The sequence below is a fragment of the Somniosus microcephalus genome, chromosome 16 (genome assembly GCF_052327205.1).
Source record: "Somniosus microcephalus isolate GS21.2 chromosome 16, FLI_Smic_1.0, whole genome shotgun sequence".
Classification (NCBI taxonomy): domain Eukaryota; kingdom Metazoa; phylum Chordata; class Chondrichthyes; order Squaliformes; family Somniosidae; genus Somniosus; species Somniosus microcephalus.
The window spans coordinates 49,775,330-49,803,271 of NC_141002.1; the positions used below are offsets into that span (position 1 = coordinate 49,775,330).

Sequence of the window (27,942 nt, forward strand, 5' to 3'; positions counted from 1 at the left end):
CTATATAAGTTAGTTGTTTTCAGTTAATTCTAGCATTTAAATAAAAACCCTCTTTTCTGGCCATTTAACCCATTCACTGCTTTGTTACAGGAGTAAACATTCCTGACACTTGAATTGTACGTTACTCTCTCCCTCCCCCTTTATATAGTTCAGTTCCATTAATGGACTCACTTTCCAGTTCCGACAAAAGGTTCAACATGTTAATCTGCCTTTTCTCTGTTCAGATGCAGACAGATCTGCTGTGCAATATTAGCATTTTCTGCTTTTATTTCAAGTTTTGTAGATTTTTTTCTTTATAATGTAATAGCTTTCTGGATGACAGCGGTGAAATCCTCACTGCAGATAGCAATCATATAACGGAGGAATGAAAATAACAAGCACCTGCACGATACAAAGCAACACAGTATAGTATGGCTACAGAACATAGCGACTCATTGCTACAATTCAGATAAAAGATATTTTTATTGACATTCCATCACTGTACAGCAGCCTATTTACCAATTAGAGCAGGCAGCGTACGCCTCTAGGTCAGTACATGCGGTGTCACAACGAGCTGCTTACAATTATATTACATGTCTGAGGCAAAGAGTGAGTTCTTTTTATTAAGGTGCATTAAGAGTCTGGAGCATTTACAAGTAGGTTAATATGAAATATTTACATATACCGCAAGCTGGAAAAAACTGCATTGTTCATAATTTACAACTATTGTTGCTGTTGCATGATCTGTTGACTCAGCTGTGGCGATGTTTGACCACCAAGCTTATAGCTGTTGCATATTCTGGTCTGCATGTACTCAGAGAAAGGAGTTTCAGTCGTACATTGATAGGCCACTCATTGGGATGTAAAGCAGGAGCAGATCACAACTCTTAAAAAAACACCTGCATACACACACACAGTCAGTACTGCCCTTCAACAAAGACAGTTTCTATTGGTTAAGCAGAGATATCAATTCATGTGGCTTTATGATGTATGGCAGCAGTGGGGAGCAAGGGGGTAGTCAATAGCCTTGCCAGCCATTCGATGCAAACAATAACACAATTTCAAAGTGGTTTTGATCCTGATGTCACTGTCTTACACCAAAGACCAAAAAAAAATCAATACCAAACGATTGCATCGGCTCCGCCGATCAGCACAGGACATGTGAAAAGAGAAATTCAAGAAAAAACTGTTCTGTCAACTATTTCTACAAGGATCCTTTTAATGGAATCACTTTGGCAATAAGCTAAATATTCTCTTTAACCAGTTGTCCCATTAAACTTTTTAAAAACCCCTTCTGGGAAAGTGTAGCTCATTGCTTGATTGCACAGCACGTTCCTGGTCTCTGCAGCACAGAAACTTCTGCATGTGCCCATTTCTGAAAAAAGTTTTCACGAGGTTGAACACTGGAAAATGCACAGAGGATCAGCTGGTTCAAGCTTCGGTGAACACTCCCACTACTGGCCATGCAGGGAAAACCATTCTTCCCGGGGATTCCAAGCTGCCACTTGATGCACAGCCTAATGCTTCCTCAGAAAGGAAGGAATGGAAGTGGAAACCTCTTGTCCACCTCCAAGCAGCATATTACAGAGCAGCAACAGCAGATGCCTAGGAGCAGGATACCTGGCCTGACTTTAAATTGAGGAATGGAATGTCACTAGGAAATTGAGGGGATGAATGGGGAGTTCTTTTAAAAAATAATTTTACTCCAAGAAATAGCCTGTACACAGCAAAATATTTCACATATTTCAACTAAATAAGGATAACTCACTCCACAGAGCTTGCTCTAAAGAAGTCAGACCAGAATGTAACCAGAAAAGGTTGCGGTTCTACAGACAGAGTTTCAGAAGCTAGAGAAGTGACTAAAAAGCAGGACCAGTGCCACAGGTTAGTGAGTATAGGAACAGCAAGATAAAGTAAGTTTATGCATGGCTGGAGAAATGGTGCAGGAGGGAGGGCTTCAGATTTATGGGGCATTGAAACCAGCTCTGGGGCAGGAGGAACCTGCACAAGGTGGACAGGTTGTATCCGAACAAGGCTGGGACCAACGTCCTCACAGGAAGGTTTACTAGTACCGTGGGGGAGGGTTTAAACTAATTGGGCAGGAGGAGGGTAACCAGGATGAAGCATCAGAGAAGAAACAAGGTGCATACACAACTGGGAGAGACAAACAGCATTAAAGAGTAGTCCAGAAAGAGGAGGAATCAATCAGGAGAGCAATGCAAAGCAGACTAGGCAGGTTTGGACTGCATGTGCAGAAATGTACGGAGCGTGACAAATAAGCTTGGTGAGCGGCATGCACAAGTTGTCACATGGGGATATGATAGAGTGGTAATAATCGCTCAAACAAGAGCAGGAATGGGAACTTAACATTCCTGGCTACATTGTATTCAGGAGGGATAGGGTTGGGGGGGGGGGCGGCAGTATTGATCAGATACTGTTACAGCCCTGGAAAGGGATGATGTGCTAGAGGGTTGAATAACAGAATCTATTTGGTTACAGTTAAGGAGCAGAAGAGGAGCTGAGTGTATATACTATAGACCACCAAATAGTGGGAGAGAGATGGAGGAGCAAGTCTGCAAGCAAATTTCAGAAAAGGGTAAAAACATTGGAGTCGTGATAGCGGGGGACTTCAATTATTCTAACATAGACTAGGAAAAACAGTGTAAAGGGCAAAGAGGGGGAGGAATTCCTGAAATGTGTACAGGAGAACTTTCTTGATCAGTATGTTTCAAATGAGGAAGGACGCAGTGCCGGATCTAGTTGTGGGGAATGAAGTAGGGCAAGTTTCAGTGGGAGAGCTTCTGGGAAGCAGTGATCACAATATTAGAGTAGTTATGGAGAGGGATAATGAACAATCAAAGGTGAAAATACTCGACTGGAAGAGGACTAATTTCAGTGTGTTGAAAAGGGATCTGGCTCAGGTGGATTGGAAACAAAGGTTGGCAGGTAAAACAGTAAATGAGCAATGAGAGACCTTCGAGGTGGAGATAGTTCAGGTACAGAGAAAACACATTCCCATTCCCATGAGGGAGAAAGGAAGGGCATCCAAAGCAATGACTAAAGAAATTGAGATTAAAATGTACCAGAGAAAGGCGGCTTATGATAAATGTCAGGTTCATAATACAGCAGAGAATCAAGCAGAATATAGAAAGTGCAGAGGAGAACTGAAAAAGGAAATAAGGGGCAAAGAAAGTGTATGAGGAAAGATTAGTGGGCAACATAAAAGGGAACACTAAAGTCTTTTATAAACATAGAGAAGTAGTAAAAAGATGGTCAGAGGAAAGGTGGAGCCGATTAGGGACCAAAAAGGAAATCTTCCCGTGGCGGCAGAGGGTATGGTTGCGGTACTAGATGAGTACTTTGCATCTGTCTTCACTAAAGAGGATGCTGCCAAAGTCATAGCAAAGGAGAAGGGAATAGAGAAATTGGATATACGATAAAAATATATAAAGAGGAGTTACTTAAAAGGTTGGCAGTGCTCAAGTAGAATAGTCACCCAGTCAGGATGGGATGTGGAGGGAAATAAAGGTGGAAACAGCAGAGGCTCTGGTCACAATCTTTCAATCTCTTTGGATATGGGAGTGGTGCCAGAGGACTGGAGGATTGCAAATGTTACACCCCGGTTAAAAAAGGTGGGATAAACCTGGTAACTACAGGCCAGTCAGCTATTCTAGAGACCATAATCTGGGACAAAATTAATTTTTAATTAGAAAAACATAGGTTAATTAATGACAGCCAACACAGATTTGTTAAAGGCAAGTCATGTCTGACAAACTTGATTGAGTTCTTTAATGAAATAATGGAGAGTAGTTGATGAGGATAGTGCCGTTGATGTTGCGTCCCAAAGAGTTGCATTTCTGCAACAGGATGCCAAACCACTAAACAGGTTTATGTAATAATGTAGATAAATTCTATACTGTTCCTCATGCAGTGGCAGTGGCTGGACCCCTGCCACAGGCTGCGAGATGGTGGACAAGAGCTGTGCAGGTTGACTAACAGTGAAGTGCCTTATCGGAGACAGGGAGTTTTCCTATTGGTCAAGGTAGGGAGTCAAGGACAAGTGGGTTGAAAGCACGAGGCTGCAGGCCAAGGCTCTCAGTCAGCCACTATCCCCAAATCCCTAGTACAAAGTAGCTACCTGTCCACATCTCTTCAAGGCTATTTCCAGCTGCTGTTGTATAGTGCTTCATCACAGTGTTCTAAGTTACGGGCTCTGTTAAAATATTTCTTAGCAAAGGACTGTTTACATTCAGTACCAATACGACGTTTAATCTGGAATGCAGTCTGACTACATCACAGGTTTGAAACACCAAACCCGAACACTTCATATTCAGTCCAGTGCTTCAGCTATTGATGCGTGATCATTCGCATGCTACGTAGCAGTGCACAAAGCAACCTGGTTTCACTGGTCAGGATGAGTTGGGCTTGGGTCTTGTGAGCAGATATTGGAAAATCAAAAATTGAAAGCTGATAGACATGAAATTTTGCTCTCCTTCTGGAAATTGGAGAATACCATCAAGAGAAAACAAACTGCAAATGTTAGAAATCTGAAATAACAGGAAACCTGGAAATGTACACCAGCTGTGTCAGTTGTGATCATGGGTCTACACCCAAAACGTTAACTTGTCAGATACTGACTGATTTCTAGCATTTTCTGTTAATACTGTAAAAGCTCTTGGGGCTGGAACTGAATGCTACCAGCTAATGGACACAGTACAACTATTAATGTCAATCTGAGGTACATCAAGGACAGACAACTCACAGACACTGATCAACTATGACTTGCTCGCATTATCGCAAATCTTACAAACTAGACAAGCTTCAGTTAAGACCAGCCCTTCACTGAAACCAGGAAGGACGTCCCCCCTCCCATCCTGTGTATTACAATGCTTCCATTCCTCTTCATATCTTTTTCTTTACATTTTTAATGATATATTTACAAGCACAATATACAAAAGTTTCTGTCATCCCCTGAGAAGACACCAAGAATCAAGAAAGTCTCTAGTCAGAATAAAAGAATCTGACGAAGACCATCAGAAATGCAATCTTAGAGAGGTCTTAAAGCCTTTTGAAAGTGGCCCAAGGTCCTTGCGTTCATGAAGGCAAAGCAGCATCAAACATAGCACACACACACATCAAAACCATTACATTGTAGGGCAGGTTCACACAGACAGGTGCAAAAGATTGTACACAGGTAACAATGAACAGTGATTAATCTAGTTACAGCAAGCATAGCCCAGGTGAGTGAGCAACTAAATACCTACAGACCCAGATACTAGGAACGGATGACTTTAAATAAAATCCAACATTTTGTTCAAAAGTCCAGTGCGGGTAGATTTTTCTAATTTTGACTTAACAGTTGCACCAGCTTGAACTTGAAATGGTCCTAACACCAGGAAGAAATCATTTAAGCAGCAAGACCCCCCTTCCCACCCCGCAAACTGATCTATCTCAGTTCTGGGATTAGTGTTGACCAGCTCATATTCCCGAGTTCATAGTCCTCATCCTCTAGGCCAGTGAAGCTAATGTCCAGCAATATTTTGCTGAGACTGTCGTTGAGGGTGTCCAAGACCAAGCCTTCAGTCAGAGATCTGTTTGCTGTGGTGTTACAGTTTGCATTTACCTGCAGTTCTCGGGAACACTTTCTGGATTTGTCCTCTGAAAGAGGGGAGGAGCTTGCGTCAGGCACAAGATCCTTAACTGGCGAGTTCAACAGCTCACGTGGTGACTCGAAGAGAGCAAAGTCCTTAAATGGCGTACTACTAAAACTCAAGTAGCCTGTGTTATTACGCAAGGGTGTTAGGAAGGATCCACACGGCGTCCTCACGGGACTGAACTCAAATAGGCTGTCATCTGTTTTCAAAGGGGTCAGTGAAATCTTCCAGCTGTTGGCTACAGTGACTGGAGAGCTCCCACTGGTGACTTTACTGGGGGTGGAGGAGGCAGGCAGATCACGGGGCTTCTCTTTAATGGGTGTTTTGAAATTATAATCTATGGCAGTGCTGGCAAAATCTGAGCACTGCTCCAGGGTCCTGGATTCATGGAATGCTGACAGATCAGACACAAGACCCGAATCTAATCCAGTCTCTGATACAAGATCACTGGTTTCTGGGAACAAGAGAACTGGCTCCTCAATCGGCTGAAGGACATGCCTCTGCTTTCGCCTGGAACTGCTCTCCTTGGACACCCCGCAGAGTTTTACTGTCCCAGAATTTTCATACCCGTCACTAACTGGAGGGATTGCTTGAATCAGCAGTGGTTTCTCGGAGTTCTTTATTGAGGTCACAGGATGATTACAACTCAGAGTTTCATTTGGTACCTAAAAAATAAAATACAATCAGACCAAATACTTTAAAAGCATTCATGTTGAAGGATAGCACTGGAACCTTCCTCTAACAACAACATCTTACTTTACTAAAGCACCTTTAATGGGGCCTTCACAGAGGTGTAATCAGGCAAAAATCAACGCTGAGCCAAAGATGGAGATATTAGGAGGTGAACATAAGCTTATTTTTAAGGAGAGCCTTAAAGGAGCAGAGGGAGGGGAGAGAGAATTTCATAGGCTGGGGCCTAGGTGGCTGAAGGCACAGCTACCAATAGTTGGGCAACAGGAAGGAGTGAAGCATAAGAAGCCAGGGTTGAAGGAATGGCGAGTTCAGGGGAGATTAGAGATCGGGAGCGGCAAGGTCATGAAGGGATTTAAACACTAAGATGAGAATTTTAAATCCCAGATGTTGTGGGACTGCGAGCCAATATTGGTCATCAAAGACAGTAGTGATGGGTGAACGGGATTTGGTGCAAAATAGGATACCGGCAGGAGAATTGTGGATGCGCTGTAGTTTGGAAAGTGGAGGGTAAGGCGATGACCAGAAGAGTATTGGAATAGTCGAGTCTGGAGGTAACAAAGGCATGGACGAGAACTTCAGAAGCAGATGGGCTGATGCAGGTGATATTTTGGAAGTGGAAATAGGCATTAGTGGTGATAACCAGGATATAGTGTTGGAAACGCAGCTCAGGGTCAAATAGGATGCCAAGATTGTGAACAGTCTGGTTCAGCCTCAGAGAGTGGTTGGAGAGGGGGGAATGGAATCAATGGCAGGGCCGAACACAATGGCTTCGGTCTTCCTAATGTTTAACTGGAGGAAACTGCGTCTCATCCTAGACTGTATATCGGACAATCAGTCTGACAGCACAGAAACAGTGGTGTGGTTGAGAGAGAGAGAGATGATTGAGAGGTAGATCTGGGTGTTGTCAGCATACATGTAGAAACTGAAACTGAATGATGTCACCATGGGGCAGCATGTAGATAGGAACATAGGAACAGGAGTAGGCCATTCAGCCCCTCGAGCCTGTTCCGCCATTCAATGAGATCATGGCTGATCTGTAACCTAACTCCATATACCTGCCTTTGGCCCATATCCCTTAATACATTTGGTTAACAAAAAATTATCAATCTCAGATTTAAAATTAACAATTGATCTAGCATCAATTGCTGTTTGTGGAAGAGTTCCAAACTCTACCACCCTTTGTGTGTAGAAGTGTTTCCTAATTACACTGCTGAAAGGTCTGGCTCTAATTTTTAGACTGTGCCCCCTAGTCCTAGAATCCCCAACCAGTGGAAATAGTTTCTCTCTACCCCACCTGTTCCCCTTAATATCTTGAAAATTTCAATCAGATCACACCTTAACCTTCTAAATTCTAGGGAATACAACCCTAATTTGTGTAATCTCTCCTCGTAACTTAACCCTCGAAGTCCAGGTATCATTCTGGCAAGCCTACGCGGCACTCCCTCCAAGGCCAATATATCCTTCCTATGGTGTGGTGCCCAGAACTGCTCACAGTACTCCAGGTGTGGTCTAACCAGGGTTTTGTATAGCTGCAGCATAACTTCTACCCCCTTGTATTCTAGTCCTCTAGATATAAAGGCCAGCATTCCATTAGCCTTTTTGTTTATTTTCTGTACCTGTTCACAACATTTTAATAATCTATGTACCTGGACCCCCAAGTCTCTTTGGACCTCCACCGTGTTTAGCTTTTCACCATATAGAAAGCACCCTGTTCTATCCTTTTCAGGTCCAAAGTGGATGACCTCATATTTGCCTACAATGGAATCCATTTGCCACAGTTTTACCCATTCACTTAATCTGTCGATATCCCTTTGTAATGTTAAGCTTTCATCTACACTGCTGCCTATCTTTGTGTCATCTGCAAATTTGGATATATGACTTTCTATGCCATCATCTAAGTCATTAATAAATATTTCGAATAGTTGTGGCCCCAAACAGAGATCCCTGCAGGACACCACTAGTCACATCCTGCCAAGTTGAGTACCTACCCATTATCCCTGCTCTCTGTCTCCTGCTGCTCAGCCAATTTCCTAACCAGGTCAATGATTTGCCCTCAATTCCGTGGGCTTCTACCTTAGATAACAGTCTCTTATGCGAGATGACTTCAAATGCCTTCTGGAAGTCCATATAAATAACATCTATAGACATTCCAATGTTCACTATTTTAGTCATCGCTTCAAAAAATTCAATCAGTTTTGTCAGGCATGACCTACCTTTCACAAATTCATGCTGGCTGTCTCTGATCAACTGAAAATTTGAGAGATGTTCAGTCACCCTATCCTTAATTATAGACTCTAGCAATTTCCTGACAACAGATGTTCGGCTAACTGGTCTATAATTCCCTGGTTTCCCTCTCTCGCCATTCTTAAATAGCGGAGTGACATGCGCACCTTTCCAATCTAAAGGAATGGTTCCTGAATCAAGAGAACTTTGGAAGATTATAGTTAGGGCATCTGCAATGTGCTCACCTACTTCCTTTAAAACCCTGGGATGGAAATCATCTGGTCCTAGGGATTTGTCACTCTTTAGTGCCATTATTTTCTTCATTACTGTTATTTTACTTACATTAATTTTATTGAGTCCCTATCCCTGATTTAGTTTCCTTGGAATTTCTGGCATTTCTCTTCCTCTGCTGTAAATACTGGCGCAAAGTAATTAGTCAACATGCCCGCCATTTTCCTATCATTGATAATATCACCGCTTTCAGTTTTTAAGGGGCCAACATTGCTCCTGACTACCCTTTTTTCCTAATGTAACTGTAAAAATGTCATATTGATTTTGATATTCCTCGCAAGTTTCTTTTCATACTCCCTTTTTGTAGCTCTTACTATCTGTTTTGTGATCCTTTGCTGTTCTTTGTATCTTTCCCATTTGCCAGGATCTGCGCTATTTTTTGTATGCTTTTTCTTTTAGTTTTATGCTGTCCCTCACCTCTTTAGTCATCCATGGCTGTTTTGTTTGGCAAGTAGAGCTCTTGCCCCTCAGGGGTATAAACTGGTTCTGTATCACAATAAATTATTTTTTAAACCTCTCCCACTGATCTTCTGTCGTTTTATCCATTAACAGATTTGCCCAGTTTACTGTGGACAGTCTCTGTCTCATCCCTTTGAAGTCGGCCTTACCCAAATCTAGAATCTTAGTAGCTGCTTCGCGTTTCTCCTTTTCAAACGCTACGTTGAACTCGATCATGTTATGATCGCTATTGGATAAATGTTCACACACAGTTAGGCTGTTAACTAAATCTGGCTCATTATTAAATCAAATATGGCATGCTCCCTTGTTGCCTTTAGGACATATTGTTGTAGAAAAATATCCCGGACACACAAGAAATTCACTACCTTTCTTCTTATCCCAATCTATATGAAAGTTAAAATCCCCCATTATAACCACTCTGCCTTTACTACATGCTTGTTTAATCTCTGCATTTATACAATCTAGCACTTCACAGCTGCTATCAGGGGGCCTATACACAAGTCCCACTACAATCTTAAATCCTTTCCTCTTTCTTAATTCTACCCATAAAGTCTCCACTGCCTGCTTACTACTTAAGAGTCATAGAGGCACAGGAGGCCATTCGGCCCATCGAGTCCACGCCAGCTCTCTGCAGAGCAATCCAGTCAGTCCCATTCCCTTGCTCTATTCCCGTAGCCCTGCAAGTTTATTTCCCTCAAGTGCCTATCCAGTCTCCCCTTGAAAACATTGAGGCCTAGAAATTCGGTGGGGTTAGCGCCCAATTAGAGGCGTTAGAGGGCCTTGCGCCGGAATTATAGCCGCGATCGAAATTGTGTTGGGCCCTACCATCGGCGTTAGCCGGTAGCGCTGCGCCGGCACCGATGATGTCATCGGTGTGCGCAGCGTCCCGGTTGCCGTGGTAACGCGGCCGGACGCCCAAATTCAGTTGCGGCCGCCTCGCCCGTGGCAGCCGCAACCAACGATTGTTCAACGGGATGTTGCAGCACGTAGCGCCGGCGCATTAAGGTGGAGCGGCGGCCGGCCGCTTTCCCGGCGGCCGCCTGCCCACACCTCCCTCCCCGGACTCCTCCACCACCCCCCCGCGGCACTGATGTGTGTGGCCCGCGAGCCCGGCACTTCTCCGAGGTGCCGGGCTCATTTGTCGGGCGAATTGACCGGTCAGCGGTCGGCTGCAGGCAGCTCCTCCTTAACAGAATGAGGAGGCCTGCAGTACCCCAGCCTGCCGCACCGGGTGCCGCAGCGGGGGATTAGCGCCGCAAACCTGCATTCAGCGCCCATAGCGAGGCGCTGAAACCCTCCATTAGCGCCCGCAGCCGTCTGGGCGCGGGGCAGCTGAATTTTTGGCGGGCGCAGCGGCAATTATCGCGGGCGCAAAATTTCGGGCGCAAAAGCCCTGGCGGAGGCAAACCTAATTTCTAGGCCTGAGTGTCTCCGCTTCCACCACTTCCGTCGGCAGCGAGTTCCAGGTCCTCAGCACTCGCTGTGTAAAAAGGTTTTTCCTCACATCCCCCCTGTATCTCTTGCCCAAAACCTTAAATCTGTGTCCCCTAGTCCTTGTACCATTAACTAGTGGGAACAGCCTTTCCCCGTCTAGCCTATCCAAACCCGTCATAATCTTGTACACCTCTCTATCAAATCACCCCATAACCTCCTTTGCTCTAATGAAAACAAATCCAGCTTCTCCAACCTGTCCTTGTAGCTAAGATCAGTACCATTTTGGTAAATCTCCTCTGCACCCTCTCAAGTGCCTTCACATCCTTCCTAAAATGTGGTGACCAGAACTGGACGCAATACTCCAGTTGTGGCCTAACCAGTGCTTTATAAGTGGTTCTGCATAACTCCTCTACTTTTGTACCCAATACCTCTATTTATGAAGCCCAAGATCCCATATGCTTTGCTAACCACTCTCTCAATATGTCCCGCCACCTTTAGGGACCTATGCACTTTAACTCCCAGGTCCCTCTGTCCCTGCACATTCTTTAAAACTGTGCCATTAAGTGTATATTGCCTCGCCCTGTTCCTTCTGCCAAAATGAATCACCTCACACCGCTCTGCATTAAATTCCATCTGCCACTTGTCTGCCCATTCTGCTAGCCCTTCTATGTCCTGTTGCAGTCGATTGGTATCATCTTCACTGTTTGCCACACCCCTAAGTTTGGTGTCATCGGCAAATTTAGAAATTCTACTCTGTATTCCAATATCCAGGTCATTTATATATATTTAAAAAAAGTGGCCCCAGCACTGACCCTTGGGGAACATCACTGTCTACCATCCTCCAGTCTGAAAAACAGCCATTTACCACAACTCGCAGTTGTCTGTCATTAAGTCAATTCCTTATCCAAGCTGCCACTGACCCATCTATTCCATGAGCCTCAATTTTGTTAACCAGCCTTCTATGTGGCACTTTGTCAAACGCCTTCCTAAAATCCATGTAGACTACATCCATTGCATTCCCTTCATCGATCCTCTGTTACTTCATCAAAAAATTCAATTAGATTAGTCAAACGCAAACTGCCTTTTACAAATCCGTGTTGGCTCTCCTTAATGAGCTTAAACCTGTCCAAGTGCCCGTCAATTTTTTCCTTGATTATTGTTTCTAAAACTTTACCCACCACTGATGTTAAACTGACCGGCCTGTAGTTACTAGGATTGTCCTTACACCCTTTCTTGAACAATGGTGTCACATTTGCCACTTTCCAATCCTCAGGCATCTTCCCTGCATCCAAGGAAGATTGGAAAATTATGACAAGCCCTTCCGCTAGCTCCTCCCCCATTTCCCTTAGCAACCTGGGATGCAAGCCATCTGGACCAGGTGACTTATCCACTCTAAGTATACCAAGCCTTTCTAGTACATCCTGTCTATCAATTTTCACCCCTTCCATTGCTTCTACCTTTTCCACTTCTACCGATATTTTGTCAGCATCCAACTCCTTAGTAAACACCGATAAAGTACTCATTGAGTATTCTAGCCTTGCCCTGCTCCTCTAAGTATACATCACCTTCTTTGTCTCTAATAGGCCCCACCCCGCCTCTTACTACCCGCTTACTGTTTACATGCCGGTAGAAGATTTTTGGGTTGCCTTTTATGTTAACTGCCATTCTACTCTCATATTCTCTCTTTGCCAATCTTATTTTCATCTTCACTTTCCCTCTCAACTTATTGTATTTGGTCTGGTTCTCCCTTGAAGAATTCGCCTGACATTCGTCATACACCCTCTTTTTTTGTTTCATCATCTTCTCTGTCTCCCTCATCATCCAAGGAGCCTTGTTATATCCTCTATCATTGAAGTGATTTCATCCTTAATCACTAAGGCTACTCCTCTTCCATTTTCCCTATCTTTCCTGTAGACCTTATAACCTGGTATATTTAGTTCCCAGTCCTGACTGTCTTGCATCCATGTCTCAGTAATGGCTAACATTTCATACCTTCCAATTTGAATTTGCGCCTGCAGTTCATTCAATTTATTCCTTATACTCTGTGCATTTGTATAAAGAACGCTTATTTGGGCCACACACCCTAGCCTGTCCTTCAGCTCTAATGTTTTACTCACATGTTTCTTATTTCTCTCACCTGGTTTAATCACTTTACATCTTTTAGTTTTCTCTTTACCTGTAGTGCCAAAAGCACAATTTCTGACTGTTACTCTACTGTCTTCCCTTTCGTTTGTTTTTAAACGACTACTTTTTTACTACAATTTCCACCTGCGCCCCCTCTCTCCCATTTACTAGTTTAAAGTCCTTGTGATCGCCCTATTTATCCTTTCCGCTAGGACCCTGGTCCCAGACTGGTTCAGGTGGAGCCCGTCCCAACGGTACAGTTCCTTCCTGTCCCAATACTGGTGCCAGTGCCCCATGAAACGGAACCCCTCTTTCCCACACCATTCCTTTAGCCATGTGTTCGCTTCCCAATCAGCTTATCCCTACGCCAATCAACATATCTTTCTATTCCTTTCTCCCTCATGTGTTTATCTAGCTTCCCTTTAAATGCATCTATGCTAGTTGTCTCAACTATTCCTTGTGGTAGCAAGTTCCATGTTCTAACCATTCTCTGATCTATCTTTTGACCTCTAGCAGCAGTACGAGGGTTGCTGATGGCAACTCTTGATCCAGATTTTTCCCCTTCCTCTCAATGGGGTAGATCTTGACTTTGTGCCATATAGTGTAAAACAGGTGATAGTGAGTCGGCAGCCCATTTTACATTCTCCTGATTTTTATTTCCATTGACTTCAATAGAAATAAAAATCGGGAGAGATAATTAAACGGGCTGCCGACTCACTATCACCCGTTTTACACTATATGGCACAAAGTCAAGATCTACCCCATTGAGTCAAGAAACAGCTATCTTTCACTTTGTCTCCCTCTTATGGTACACTAGTAAAATGAAAAACTCAGGCCAATAACTATGAACTATGAGCAAGAAAACCCTTAAATTTGACTATTCTGGCTATCTTAAGAGTATTTAGGCCATTCAAATATAGTTAACAAATAACCAGATCGCCTGCAACGTGTTGCCTGCTGGATCCAAAGATGCATTTTTCCCTTTTTTTGGAATCAGAAAGGAATCCAAACCCCATGGTCAGTCACTCATTTGAATAAACTTCTTGCTTTTCCCTACTTTTAAGGTCTCTATGAATGATAGTTACAGAGAAAATCTGGAGCTCTTTAGCCTTGAAAAGATGCGATTAAGGCGGCACATTATGGAAATATACACAATATATTGTATTGTAGCGATTCGTGTGCATCGCCACTAAATAATCGAGTTCGACGAACTATAAATAAGTTGTTTATTTACAGGAACAGGTTAATTACAACAGGTAAGATGGCTGACTGTAGGAGCACCGTGGTGTAGGTCTTTCCCCAGCGGGGACGCCACGAGGACTAACTAGAAGTTTCCGAGCTCAACTGCTAGCAGGTTCCGAGCTCAACTGCCAGCAGGTTCCGAGCTCAACTGCCAGCAGGTTCCGAGCTCAACTGCCAGCAGGTTCCGAGCTCAACTGCCAGCAGGTTCTGAGCTCAACTGCCAGCAGGTTCCAAGCTCTGACGTCATCGCGCAGAGTACAGGAATGAAGCCTGAGTGCAGTAACAGATACATTTAAAGGTAAGTTAAAGGGAATTATGTATCTCAATGTAAGGGACAATCGGTGGTACCGCCACATAGGCCCCCCCAGAATTCGCTTTAACGAAAGTCCAAGGATGAGATGGTCTGACGAGCTGGTGGTCACGGCGGTCGTGCTGTCTCGACTTGGTAGGCGAGGTCTGAAGATGCTGCTCGCGAGCGGATCCTTACGCGCGTCGTGGCGAATAAAGTGTATCCGTCAGGCGAGGGACCGTGGAGACGTGCGAAACAGCAGGCCTTGTCAGAGTGACGGGAAAGTCGGGCGGACGCGGGCGATGACTCTGTTGATGTTGGAACAAGTCCTTGTTCTGACGAAATCTGCAGGAACGCCGATGGGCGATCCAGAAGGACTTGACTGGCGAGGTCGGTGAACTCGCCGACAGGTGAGCGAAACCTTCAGGAGGCTGGAACATGCGGAATGGTGCGTGCCATAGTGCTACGACGTTAACACAACAGAGGGTGAAGAGTTGCTGCGTTGATCAGTGATCGGTGAGGCCAGCAACTTTCACGTGGCTGATCGCGACCGCAGGATGCCCGTTGGACCCGTCCTCGATGTGTGCAGCGTCAGTAGAGGTTTGCGTTTGTTAAAGGGAAAACTGGAGAAAGGGCGGCAACGGTCCGGGTTGTTGTTGCTTTCAGGAGGGGTCAACTCTGCCTGGAGGGTGGCAACACTTGTAACTGTTGTAGATTTAGGAGAACACAGCCGGTAGGGCGGCACGCTTTTTGTTCACGCCGAATCGTGTAGTAGGTAACACAACCAGCAGGCTGAAGGGCTGGTGCGTCGTCGGCGGAGAAGGAGTCGTCGTTTTTCACGAGGGATAGGTCCTCGTGCGCGAGGAGTGCGTCCTCGTGTTTCGTGGGGGTGAGTCCTCGTGGTATCCCCGCAGGGCGCGCTCCGATTTTGTGGGCCCGAACATGCTGTACCCCGCGCTTGGAGAGATGTATACTTGCTGTTGCTTTGGACGTAGAGGTGGACGATCCGTGTGGCGGTAGGAAAGACGAGTACGGGGACCGTAAGCAAGTGCGTGGTTGGTGCCGCATCGATGTTCTCGTCGAACGGGGCTTCTACCTTTATAAAGCACGAGGGAGACTGTGGCTCCCTGGATTGCGGTAGCGACAGCAAAACGGCTGGTGCTTCCTTTGTGAAAATTGCTCACAAAAAAACGGGGTCCGGTTGAGTTTTGTCCGTGTCAAACAGGATCTGCTCCAGGCTGCGCTTACCTTGCGAATACGTTCGCAAAGACGGGGTCGCCTTTGGAGGAATTGGTGTTAGGCGGTTGCTGTTCCGTGGTTGTTCGTCGGTCGTCTTGTGGGGAGACGAGGTTCAGGCTACGCGTTGCTACCGTGAAAATCGTTCACAGATACGGGGTCATCAATTGTAGTGCTGGAATTGATGAGCTCCCGTACTCACGTCATTGGGTCACCAATGTAGCGATTCATGTGCATCGCCACTAAATAATCGAGTTTGACTTTGACGAACTATAAATAAGTTGTTTATTTACAGGAACAGGTTAAATACAACAGGTAAGGTAGCAGGTAAGATGGCTGACTGTAGGAGTACCGTGGTGTCGGTCTTTCCCCAGCGGGGACGCCACGAGGACTAACTAGAAGTTTCCGAGCTCAACTGCTAGCAGGTTCCGAGCTCAACTGCCAGCAGGTTCCGAGCTCAACTGCCAGAAGGTTCCAAGCTCTGACGTCATCACGCAGAGTACAGGAATGAAGCCTGAGTGCAGTAACAGATACATTTAAAGGTAAGTTAAAGGGAATTATGTATCTCAATGTAAGGGACAACCGGTGGTACCGCCACAGTATAAAGTAAATCCAGAGCACTACTTCAAGGTATGCCCAGACAGTAGAACAGGGGCATTAGCTAAAACTGGTGAAAGGACAATTTAGAAGAGATATCACAAAGAGCTTTTTCATGCAAACCTGTAATGAACACTTGGAATATAATCTTCTGGACACTGAAGGTGAATATCTAAGATTCATTCAAGAAACAGATGAAATAATGTAGGGGGCGAAGGGAAGAGGAAAGATTTTCTAAATGGAAGTTCTGAATTGGGCCAAATTGCCTCACTCATCTGTATCTACCTTATGGACATTTATCGGCCATTTAAAAGCTATACTACAGTGAAAGGATTAAAATAATTTTTCTCTGCTTTCTGAAAGGACAATCATGTTATGAAGGGTGGGACTTGGCACTTGAGGGGGAGGTTATATAGCCCTTTTAAAGTCATAAGACCCTGGCACAACTCACCTCTGCACTGTTAGGGTCACATGGGTCATATGTCTTTTTCAAGATAGAAAGCCACAACGTTTAAACACTGTGACCCAAACAGTGGTCTGGCTGAGATCCTCACCCCATACCTGTGGCAATATGATTGGAACACCTGCTAGTGCCAAAACTAAAACCAAAACTCACCGAGCTGTGATACTGGAAACTTAGCTTCTCTGCCATATGAAGGTATATTTTCAAACTGTCATAGTCCTTATTTGGGACTGAGGGTTTGACAAAGAACTGTCATTTAGGAGTAGCAAGAACAAGCCCATCGTAACCAAGCAGGAGTGCACAATCTACACTCTGGCCGCGATTTCGCCAGCCGTGGCGAGTCCGGTGCAGCCGGAGCAGACAGCGGCCTCAAACTCTGCACCCGTCTTCATCCCGCCTCCTCCAAGTGATTTTGCTCTGATTGGGCTTATTTAGCCTGCCTTGCGAGCTTCCCGGCCAATTAAAAGGAAGCGAGTCTGATGACGACATTTGACGACACGTCATCAGCCAGTTTCCTTAAAGGGACCATGTCCACATTGATTTTGATAGTTGCTTATGGAGGGAGTCACAGCACGCAGGGGGGTTTTCTTCCCTTCCAATGGGCAGAAGACACCGCCCCAGACCACCAACGCAGCCTGGCTGCACATTGCACAAGAGGGCGCAAACAGGGATTTCGTCAGGAGGACCAGGCTGCAGTGGCGCAAAGCTTTCAATGATCTTAGATGATCACGAAACGTTGCTGCCAAGCTACACTCAACCTCATCCTGCTGTGCCACTCATCACATCTCCATCACTCTGCCTTCCCTACCCTACTCCTGCACATCTTTACTCACACCAACTTACCTTGCACCTCCACCCATCCCTCTCTATCTACATTATCACTTCTCCATCTCACTAGCCACCCCTCACACTCGCCCTCATCTTACTGAAAGCATACCAACTAACAACACACAAGGGTAGGCACTTGGGTGGTTTAACCAATGTTCTTGTGAAGTTTTTGGTAATGTGCTGTCCAACATTGAAATCTTTATTTTGAACACTTTCTTGGACAGATTGGCGAGACATAATGTCCCTGTCCCCTCCCTGCAGTGGTGATGAATGTGAAAGGAATGGCTTGTACATTGTAGGGATGCTTTATGGTGCTGGTGTGGGGTGGTGCCAACCTGGCGCATCATGTGGCAGCCAGGGTGTACAGTGTTAAGTGAAGAAAATCTGGACATGGTGAGGCCATCGCTGGTGTCCTGGGCAGCAATGTGCACGGGTGATGATGCCCTGTGTCCAGTGCAGCATCAGTTGATTGCGGAGAAGGTTGGTGTAGTTGTTAGTGCTGCTGGTGTGCCCGGTGATGCTGGTGTTGAAGCTGATCGTGTTGATTTTGCTGAGGACCAAGGTGAGATTTTTTCAAGGGCACTGATGCTGATGGAATAGATGGCAGGTGAGTTTGAGATGACAGAAGTAATGTCAGTGTTGAGATATGTTGTTCCAAGGAGGTGACAGTGGATAAAGAGATTACTCCAAACACTTCAAAAGTACATAAAGCTCAAAAGTGGGTTCCAAATCATTAATGCTCCAGCTTCTGACATTGGAAAGTGACCAGCTGTAAAATGGTAGCTGCAAAAGAGGTATAAAAGCTGTCACCTATTCAAAGAAATGGAGAATTGTTCAGAACCCGACATACTTACCTGGCATGACCCCAGAGCGACGGGAACATCGTGGAAAACTTGGGGAAAATGCTTTGTACCTGGTAAAATGGGGATTAAATTGCTTTAAACACCCTCTTAACTAGCACAATTGCATGACCTGCCGCTTAGTGTCGGGTCTGCAAAGCGCAGGTAGAACCGGCACGAGGGAAACACAAGGAGGCAGGTTTAGAGCGGGATACCGCCCCGCTGTCAATCTTTTTGATTTTGACAGCGGCCCCGCCTCTGAACCCACCCTCTGAGCACCAATAGCTGTCAGGATAGTGCCTAGTCACTAATGTGCTGTGCTACCGAGCAAAAGCAGGATACATGTGCACACTCAATTTCTCTGCACACTGTTGTCTGGATCTTGGACAGCTGATCGGTTGGAACTTCCGAAGTGGGGGGGGGTAAGAGAGAAAACAAGGAGGGACTCTGCCTCACCAATCAGAAGGTTGCAGTGCTGCTGCATTGTTCCATCATGGGCGAGTAAATTACACACTGCCGAGCAGTGTTTTTCACACACAGATCATGGACAGGCCACCATTACAGCCTGCACACCAGGATGATACAGCATCAGCTAAGGGCTGGCAGAGCATGCATGCCATCCTGCAGAGCTGCAGAACAGGAACACTTTATAACATCATGAGCTTCAAGAGCTCAAGCAATGTTAGCTGAGCCCATCCTTCAAGCACAGCTTTTATACAAAGGAAAATTTCCAAGGTGGCTACGGAACATTATCCAATTTTTGGAAAGTTTTAATTTTCTTTTTGGTAGGCATCATAGTATTAGCACTGGATACAGGCTTCCATAACATGGCAAACAGGCTTTATGTTACAGCAAAATAGCAGACTGTATTAGAAAGCTATATCCATGGGCAGCTTGGAATGCCAACAATCTATAGCCAACTAGATGATTATTTATGAGTAACCCAGGGGTATGAATCACATAAAAGGAACAAAAAAAACTTACCTTTGGTGCAATCCGAACACGCTTGCGCTTCCTGGCCAACTCAGTGCTTGTGGCGGAGGAAGGATGCCCCTGGATTGTTGGCAGGGTGATGTGAGAGGATGGCTGTAGGATGAGGGAAGAAGTGACTGGCAGTTGAATGGGCACCAGGTAGGAGTCAGCCCGAGGCAGCAGCGGCTTCATCTTCCTCAGATTCACTTCTATGCAAAGAAAAGCCATTAAAACAGTTTATCCAGCAGGCCCATCACCTTAAAGTGTGACTCACCACCTCCCCTCCTTTAGCATTTGATAAAGATTAACATCCTTTATATGTCTTACTAGCTGGGGAGCCCCGCGTTGCGAGGGCAATTTTGGGGCGCGAGGGCAATTTTGGGGCGTTTGGTCTCCCTGCCCCTGTGTGTCCCCCCTCTCCCTGTCCTCTCCCTCCCCTCTCTCCCTCCCCTCTCTCCCTCCCCTCCCTCCCCCCTCACTCTCCCCTCCCTCCCCTCACTCTCCCCTCCCCCCACCTCCCCCGCTCCCCTCCCCTCTGTCCCTCTCTCCGGCCCCTCCCCCTGCCTAGCGCCTGAGGTCCGGTGCCGTTGCTGAGGTCCCCCGCGTATCGCGCGGCTGATGGACGGCCGCTGCGGGCGGGCGGGCAGTGCATTGCGCGGTGAGTGCGGGCGGCGTATGCGCGGTCAGTGCGAGCGGCCCGCGGGAGCCGGCAAGGCCGTTAGCGAGCGGGAAACTTCGGGCGGCGTGCCCGCGCTCCGTCCGCGACACCTGAGAGGGGGAAGTAGAGAGAGACAGAGAGGGAAGAGGAGAAGGAGAGAGAGGGAAGAGAGAGGGAAGAGGAGAAGGAGAGAGAGGGAAGAGGAGAAGGAGAGAGAGAGAGGGAAGAAAGAGAGAGAGAGAGAGAGAGAAATTTTTTCAGCTTCAGGCCCCGAGTCCCCCCTGCGCGAGGGTGAGGAGGAGGGGGGGGGGGTTGCTAAACACAATATAAAACTCAAATAAATTGTTAATTAATTGCCTAACACATAATTGAAATATTTACCTTAGTTCCCTAACACACAGAAAGTGTGGGGGAAAAATCGTGGAAAATCAAGATGGCGGCCACTCACCTCGGTTCAGAAGGATAAGGCCCGCCCACACACGCACCGATTGGTCGACCGGTCAGGTCACCGAAGCGTAGGATTGGTCAATCGTCGAGTCACTCGACACTCAACTGTAGGAAGACCTCGACGTCACACGGTCGCTAATGAGATGCTAATGAGCGGAACGCTGAACGTTTTTGGGATACCGCGGGTGGGATTTTTGTCCGGCCGAAACGTAAATACGCCGATGACCGGTCCGGAATCGCAAGCTTTCTTTTGAGGCGACGCGCGCGTCGGTACGCTCTGTAACTTCCAAACGTATAGAGACCAGGCGGACAGACAGACAGACAGACAGAAGAGCCGCTTTATATATATAGATGGAACTTGATGCTAATTCAGCTCTATCGTCAGAGAATAAGGCTGGAAGCAGTAACTGAGCTAGACAGTGTGAGGAACTGAATACACCAAGTTGAAACGACATAGTAAAAGCACTTCTCCCTCAATTAATGACCCCATCTGTTTTTATGCCAATTCACCTCTTTCATGTTGCTGGGCCCTGCTTTGCTACTTCCTCCCCTACCCGAAGGTGCCTCCATCTTACACATCCTCAACTCCATGGTGGAGATGGAGGAGTGTGCAGGGAATGGGAGATGCAAACCCACATCCCATCACTCCAGAGTATTGCTATTGGATTCCAACAAACTGGACAGATGTTGCTTGCAGTGACCAACAGCCTCTGCAGGCAATGCTCACCTTTTCATGTAGGGTGTCACAATGAAAGTTCTGGGCAGCTTCCAGGCTGCCTCTAGCCAGCATATTTAAAGCACAGAAGAGGTTAACGAAGGATGACTGAAACACTAGTAAGTGTACTGTTTTTTCTTTTGAATGCTTAGATTGAAGGAGAAATTCAGATTAATACACTCCCTTTATTATAAATGGCCCTGTTGTTGAGACTCCCTTTAAGCGGGTTACAGCCAAGCATTCTTTGAAACTTGCCGACACTTTAATGTCAGAATTCCCCACTTTGACTGTTTATAAGACACATGGACTCAAAAACTGTAGATTGGAGCAGCACAGGGACAAAGGGCATGGTTTACACCCGAGAATCCATACACATAGGGGGAAAAATTGGGTTGCATCCCCTTTGGGGCGCTAAAAGATAGCGCCCCCGCGCCCGAAATTCACTGGTAGCGCCCCAAGAGGGAGGCGGGGCGCTACTGGATGCGCCCCGCCTCCCTCTTGGGGCATTGCGAGTGAATATCACGTCGCGCCGCGGTACTGCAGGCCTTCCTCCCCTTAATAAAGGGGAGGGGCCTAGTGCAGGACAACCCGGTGCCTAGCTGGGCCACCAGGGATCGGAGTGCTGGCAAGAGAGCTCGGCACCCCGCGGGGGGGGGGGGCTGCAGAGGAGGCCGGGGACAGCAACGGGGGCAGGTGCTGGCAGGCCATACGGCCCCTCGGGCCTGCTCCGCCATTCAATAGGATCATGGCTGATCCGAATCTAGACTCACGTCCACTTCCCTGCCCTCTCCCCGTAACCCCTAATTCCCTTATCTGCTAGGAAACTGTCTATCTCCATTTTAAATTTATTTAATGTTGCAGCTTCCACAGCTCTCTGGGGTAGCAAATTCCATAGATTTACTACCCTCTGAGTGAAGAAGTTTCTCCTCATCTCAGTTTTGAATGCGCAGCCCCTTATTCTTAGATTATGCCCCCTAGTTCTAGTCTCACCCATCAGTGGAAACATCCTCCCCGCATCCACCCGATCAAGCCCCCTCACAATCTTATATGTTTCGATAAGATCGCCTCTCATTCTTCTGAACTCCAATGAGTAGAGTCCCAACCTACTCAACCTTTCCTCATACATCAACCCCCTCATCTCCGGAATCAACCGAGTGAACCTTCTCTGAACCGCCTCGAGTGCAAGTATATCTTTTCTTAAATATGGAAACCAAAACTGCACGCAGTATTCCAGGTGTGGCCTCACCAATACCCTGTATAACTGCAGCAAGACTTCCCTGTTTTTATACTCCATCCCCCTTGCAATAAAAGCCAAGATTCCATTGGCCTTCCTGATCACCTGCTGTACCTGCATACTAACTTTGTGTTTCATGCACCAGGACCCCCAGATCCCTTTGTACTGTAGCACTTTGCAGTTTCTCTCCATTTAGATAATAACTTGCTCTTTGATTTTTTCTGCCAAAGTGCATAACCTCACACTTTCCAACATTATATTGCATCTGCCAAATCTCTGCCCACTCACTTAGCCTGTCTATGTCCTTTTGCAGGTTTTTTATGTCCTCCTCACTCATTGCTTTCCCTCCCATCTTTGTATCGTCGGCAAAGTTGGATATGTTGCACTCGGTCCCTTCCTCCAAATCATTAATATAGATTGTAAAGAGTTGGGGTCCCAGCACTGACCCCTGCGGAACACCACTAGTTACTGATTGCCAGCCTGGGAATGAACCATTTATCCCAACTCTTTGTTTTCTGTTAGATAGCCAATCTTCCACCCATGCCAGTATATTACCCCCAATCCTGTGATTTCTTATCTTGATCAGTAATCTTTTGTGTGGAACCTTGTCAAATGCCTTTTGGAAGTCCAAATACACTACAGCCACTGGTTCCCCTTTATCCACCCTGTATGTTACATCCTCAAAGAATTCGAGCAAATTTGTCAAACATGACTTCCCCTTCATAAAACCATGCTGACTCTGTCCTATTAAATTATGTTTATCCAAATGCTCTGTTACTGTTTCCTTAATAATGGACTCCCAACATTTTGCCAACCACAGATGTTAGGCTAACTGGTCTATAGTTTCCAGCTTTTTGTCTACTTCCCTTCTTAAATAAGGGTGTTACATTAGCAGTTTTCCAATCTGCTGGGACCTTTCCTGAGTCCAGGGAGTTCTGGAAAATAATCACCAATGCATCCACAATCCCTACCGCCACTTCTCTCAAGACCCTAGGATGTAGGCCATCAGGTCCAGGGGATTTATCCACCTTAAGTCCCATTATTTTACTGAGTACCATCTCCTTAGGTGATTTTAATCGTCTTTAGCTCCTCCCCCCCCAATGCCCCCTGTTTGTCCAGTGTTGGGATATTTTTAGTGTCCTCTACTGTAAAGACTGATACAAAATATTTGTTCAGCGTCTTTGCCATCTCCATGTTCCCCACCACTAGTTTCCCGGTCCCATCCTCTAAAGGACCAACGTTCACTTTAGCCACCCTTTTTCTTTTTATATAGCTGTAGAAACTCTTGCTATCTGTTTTTATATTTTTTGCTAGTTTACTTTCATAATCTATCTTCCCTTTCTTAATTAATCTTTTAGTTATTGTTTAGTGATGGTCTCATGAACCTTTCAACAAGCAAGACTGCCGTTGACACAGGTTGTCTATCGAACTCTGGGCTGGTATGCTACTTTGAGAAATGGGGCGAAATAACAGTCAGCAAATACATAGCAACAGATCCCCAAGAATAAGTTACAGATTGGAATCTCAAATGAGATATATGGCTTACATACAGACTAACAATGGATGCTCAGGAGTTAGTTTCAGGGTGGAATTTTTTCTAAGGGGTTCAGATGGTTTACATATAGAGAATGGATACTTAGCAAGCCCAACACACGAGTGCAAAAGGCAAGGCTGAAGCGTTCACAACCATCTTCAGCCAGAAGTGCCGAGTGGATGATCATCTCAGCCTCCTCCTGAGGTCCCCACCAGCACAGAAGCAAGTCTTCAGTCAATTCGATTCAGTCCATGTGATATCAAGAAACCGCTGCGTGCACTGAACAACAACAACAACAACATCATCATACTTATATAGCGCCTTTGGCATAGTAAAACATCCCAAGGCGCTTCACAGGAGTATTAGAAGACAAAAAAATTACACCAAGCCACATAAGGAGAAATTAGGGCAGGTGACCAAAAGCTTGGTCAAAGAGGTAGGTTTTAAGGAGTGTCTCAAAGGAGGAAAGAGAGGCAGAGAGGTTTAGGCAGGGAATTCCAGAGCTTAGGGCCTAGGCAACAGAAGGCATGGCCACCAATTGTTGAGCGATTATAATCAGGGATGCAGAAGAGGGCAGAATTAGAGGAGTGCAGATATCTTGGGGGTTGAGGGGCTGCAGGAGATTGGGAGGGGCAAGGCCATGGAGGGATCTGAAAACAAGGATGAGAATTTTGAAATCGTGGAAACTGATGCTGTGTTTTCAGATGATGTCACCAAGGGGCAGCATGCAGATAAGAAATAGGAGGGGGCCAAGGATAGATGCTTGGGGGACACCAGAGGTAACGATGCGGAAGCAGGAAGAGAAGCCATTGTAGGTGATTTTCTCGCTACTATTAGATAGCTAAAAAGGGAACCAGGCGAGTGCAGTCCCACCCAGCCCGATAACATCCCAGCTGTCGTGCTGAAGACTTGTGCTCCAGAACTAGCCGCGCCTCTAGCCAAGCTGTTCCAGTACACCTACAACACTGGCATCTACCCGACAATGTGGAAAACTGCCCAGGTATGTCCTGTCCACAAAGAGCAGGACAAATCCAATCCGGCCAATTAGCGCCCCATCAGTCTACTCTCGATCATCAGCAAAGCGATGGAAGGTGTCGTCGACAGTGCTATCAAGTGGCACTTACTCACTAATAACCCGCTCACTGATGCACAGTTTTGATTCCGCCAAGACCACTCAGCCAAGACTGCAGTACAGCCTTGGTCCAAACATGGACAAAAGAGCTGAATTTCAGAGGTGAGGTGAGAGTAACTGCCCTTGACATCAAGACAGCATTTGACCGAGTGTGGCATCAAGGAGCACTAGTAAAATTGAAGTCATTGGGAATCAAGGGGAAGACTCTCCACTGGCTAGAGTCATATCTAGCACAAAGGAAGGCAGTTGTGGTTGTTGGAGGTCAATCATCTCAGCCCCAGGACATCGCTGCAGAGTTCCTCAAGGCAGTGTCCGAAGCACAACCATCTTCAGCTGCTTCATCAATGTGCAATCATCAGCGAACATCCCCACTTCTGACCTTATGATGGAGGGAAGGTCAGTGTTCAGTTCCATTCGCAACTCCCCAGATAATGAAGCAGTCCATGCTCGCATGCAGCAAGACCTGGACGACATTCAGGATTGGGCTGATAAGTGGCAAGTAACATTCGCACCACACAAGTGTCAGGTAATGGCTATCTCCAACAAGAGTCTAACCATCGCCCATTGTTATTCAACGGGATTACCATCGCCAGATTCCCCATCACCAACATCCTGGGGAGGGGTCACCATTGACCAGAAACTTAAAATGGACTAGCCACATAAATACTGTGGCTACAAGAGCAGGTCAGAGGCTGGGTATTCTGCAGGGAGTGTCTCACTTCCTGAATCCACAAAGCCTTTCCAACATCTACAAGGCACAAGTCAGGAGTGTGATGGAATACTCTCCACTTGCCTGGATGAGTGCAGCTCCAACAACACTCAAGAAGCTCGACACCATCCAGGATAAAGCAATCCGCTTGATTGGCACCCCATCTACCACCTTAAACATCCACTCCCTCCACCACTGGCGTACCGTGGCTGCAGTGTGTATCATCTACAAGATGCACAGCAGCAACTCGCCAAGGCTTCTTCGGCAGCACCTCCCAAACCCACGACCTTTACTGCCTAGAAGGACAAAGGCAGCAGGCGCATGGGAACACCGTCAACTCCAAGTTCCCCATCAAGTTCCACACTATCCTGACTTGGAAGTATATCGCCGTTCCTTCATCGTCGCTGGGTCAAAATCCTGGAGCTCCCTCCCTAACAGCACTATGGGAGTACCTTCGTCACATGGACTGCAGCGGTTCAAGGCAGCGGCTCACCACCACCTTCTCAATGGCAATTAGGGATGGGCAATAAATGCTGGCCTTTATCCATTTGTTTCCTTATCCTATGGAGCCAACAGAATATCAGCCACCATTGACTAACTGAATTTACAATGGCAAACGGATTCCTCTTCCTGTAAGTAAAGGTTCCTTAAAATAGGTTGATCTATTCTGCAGGATTTTTGTCTGACATTGGGAGTGTGGCAAAGCCAGACAATATGAGGTTAAGTAAAAATAATGCAGCTGTTTAAACACAAAATGAGCATGTTCCAATCTGTCTATGTGGCCCTGGGACAAACATTACTTGCTCAAGCATCATTAAATGGAAAATAAAATATTTTGGAAAGACTCACCATTTATTCATTCTATTGAAAATCCTTTAAAAAAAAACCTTTGTTTCTCTTTAGCTCCCTTGTGTCACTCCCCAACGAATATTTGGCAACAGACAGATACCCAACTCCCAGGTCTCTCTCAATGGCATTATTAAATATGGCTCGAGGCTAATGTCAGACAGTCCCTCCTTTCCAGCATTTGTGTGAACTTCCTAGACATCAAGCTCATAAAAACAAACAAATACTGAAACTGAAGCACTTCAAAGTTAAGTTCACCTTTAATGGAACTGCTACATTTTCACGTACCTGTGCTGATAGCTAAGTTGTTCTTTGGCAGTTCAGTGCAACCAGTTCGCTTTTGTTGCTAAAATTGAACAAATTAAACAAAAAAAAATTAAACTGTGCATGTTTTCATAAATGCATACCCCTCCCGCTGCCAGCTCAAAACTCAGTTACATTTCAAATTCCCAACCACCCCATAATTAACCCAGACACAAATCCAGTAACAGCAATGCTGACCATTTTCAATATTGAAAACATACGTAGAATAATGGAGGTACAGGCTCGAATCTAATTAAGGGTTTTGGATAGTTTAGAATAACGGATACCTGGAACGGGGTTAAAGTTGTCAAACTGATTACAAAACTATCATATTGAATGTCCTGTCATTCCTGGATTTTTAGGTATCTGCTCTCATCCTGTTGCTTTGTTGTCCCAAACGACATTGTTTTCTTTGGAATTACTGATTAGGGAAAGTCAGGGAGCAAATTGTTTGTGCACAGAATCATTGGAGCAGAGGTTCAGAATATTCCATTAGTTGTACACAGAGAATGCTGCTAACATGTCGTATCAGTTGAGCAGAACGCCATCATGCCTTCATCTAGTTAAAGCATAAATTCCTCTATTCCTGCTAGAGATTATCGTCAAGGTCTGGGGCAGCAGGCATGAGATCAGCAAGACTCTCAAAGGTTCTGTTGTGCAATGTCCAAATATGCAGCTTATTTTTTCCAGTCCCCAGACGTCACTGATGTACAGGATCCAATGTACCATTGTCTCAAGGTCAGGTTTCATCATGGGCACTCTAAACTCCAAATAAATATGTAATTGGCTCTGACAAAAGTATAAAGTCTAGTGATGGCTCCCAGCTGCAAAAGTAGTAGGTCCTCACGTACTGTTTTTTTCAATGATGAATACTTCAGACAGATCGCTGCTTATATAACTATATATGGTAGTGATATAGGATTTGTCTTCCCAGTTTTGAGCCTCTCTTTTGCTGTTTGTAGCTTTCACGGTGGATGCCTAATTACTTGCAATGCATAACAAAACCCGCATTGAAAGATTAGTGATCATGACATAACCACT

The 27,942-nt window shown here is 45.8% G+C and overlaps 1 protein-coding gene across 2 annotated transcripts in view; it reads right to left on the reverse strand.

Moving 5' to 3' along the window:
* Positions 1–443: 443 nt before the first annotated feature.
* The window catches only part of foxm1 (forkhead box M1), a 46,321-nt gene continuing 18,822 nt past the window's right edge, over positions 444–27,942 (reverse strand). Inside the window, exons 7-9 of one of the 2 annotated variants that reach the window (XM_086008994.1) lie at positions 26,887–26,944; positions 19,336–19,529; positions 444–6,298 (exon numbers count right to left, since the gene is read on the reverse strand). In XM_086008994.1, the coding sequence (XP_085865120.1) occupies positions 5,426–6,298; positions 19,336–19,529; positions 26,887–26,944 (1,125 nt within the window). In that variant the 3' untranslated portion in view covers positions 444–5,425. Of the gene's footprint in view, positions 6,299–19,335; positions 19,533–26,886; positions 26,945–27,942 lie in introns of both variants that reach the window. The other variant, XM_086008993.1, reaches the window with a different exon arrangement.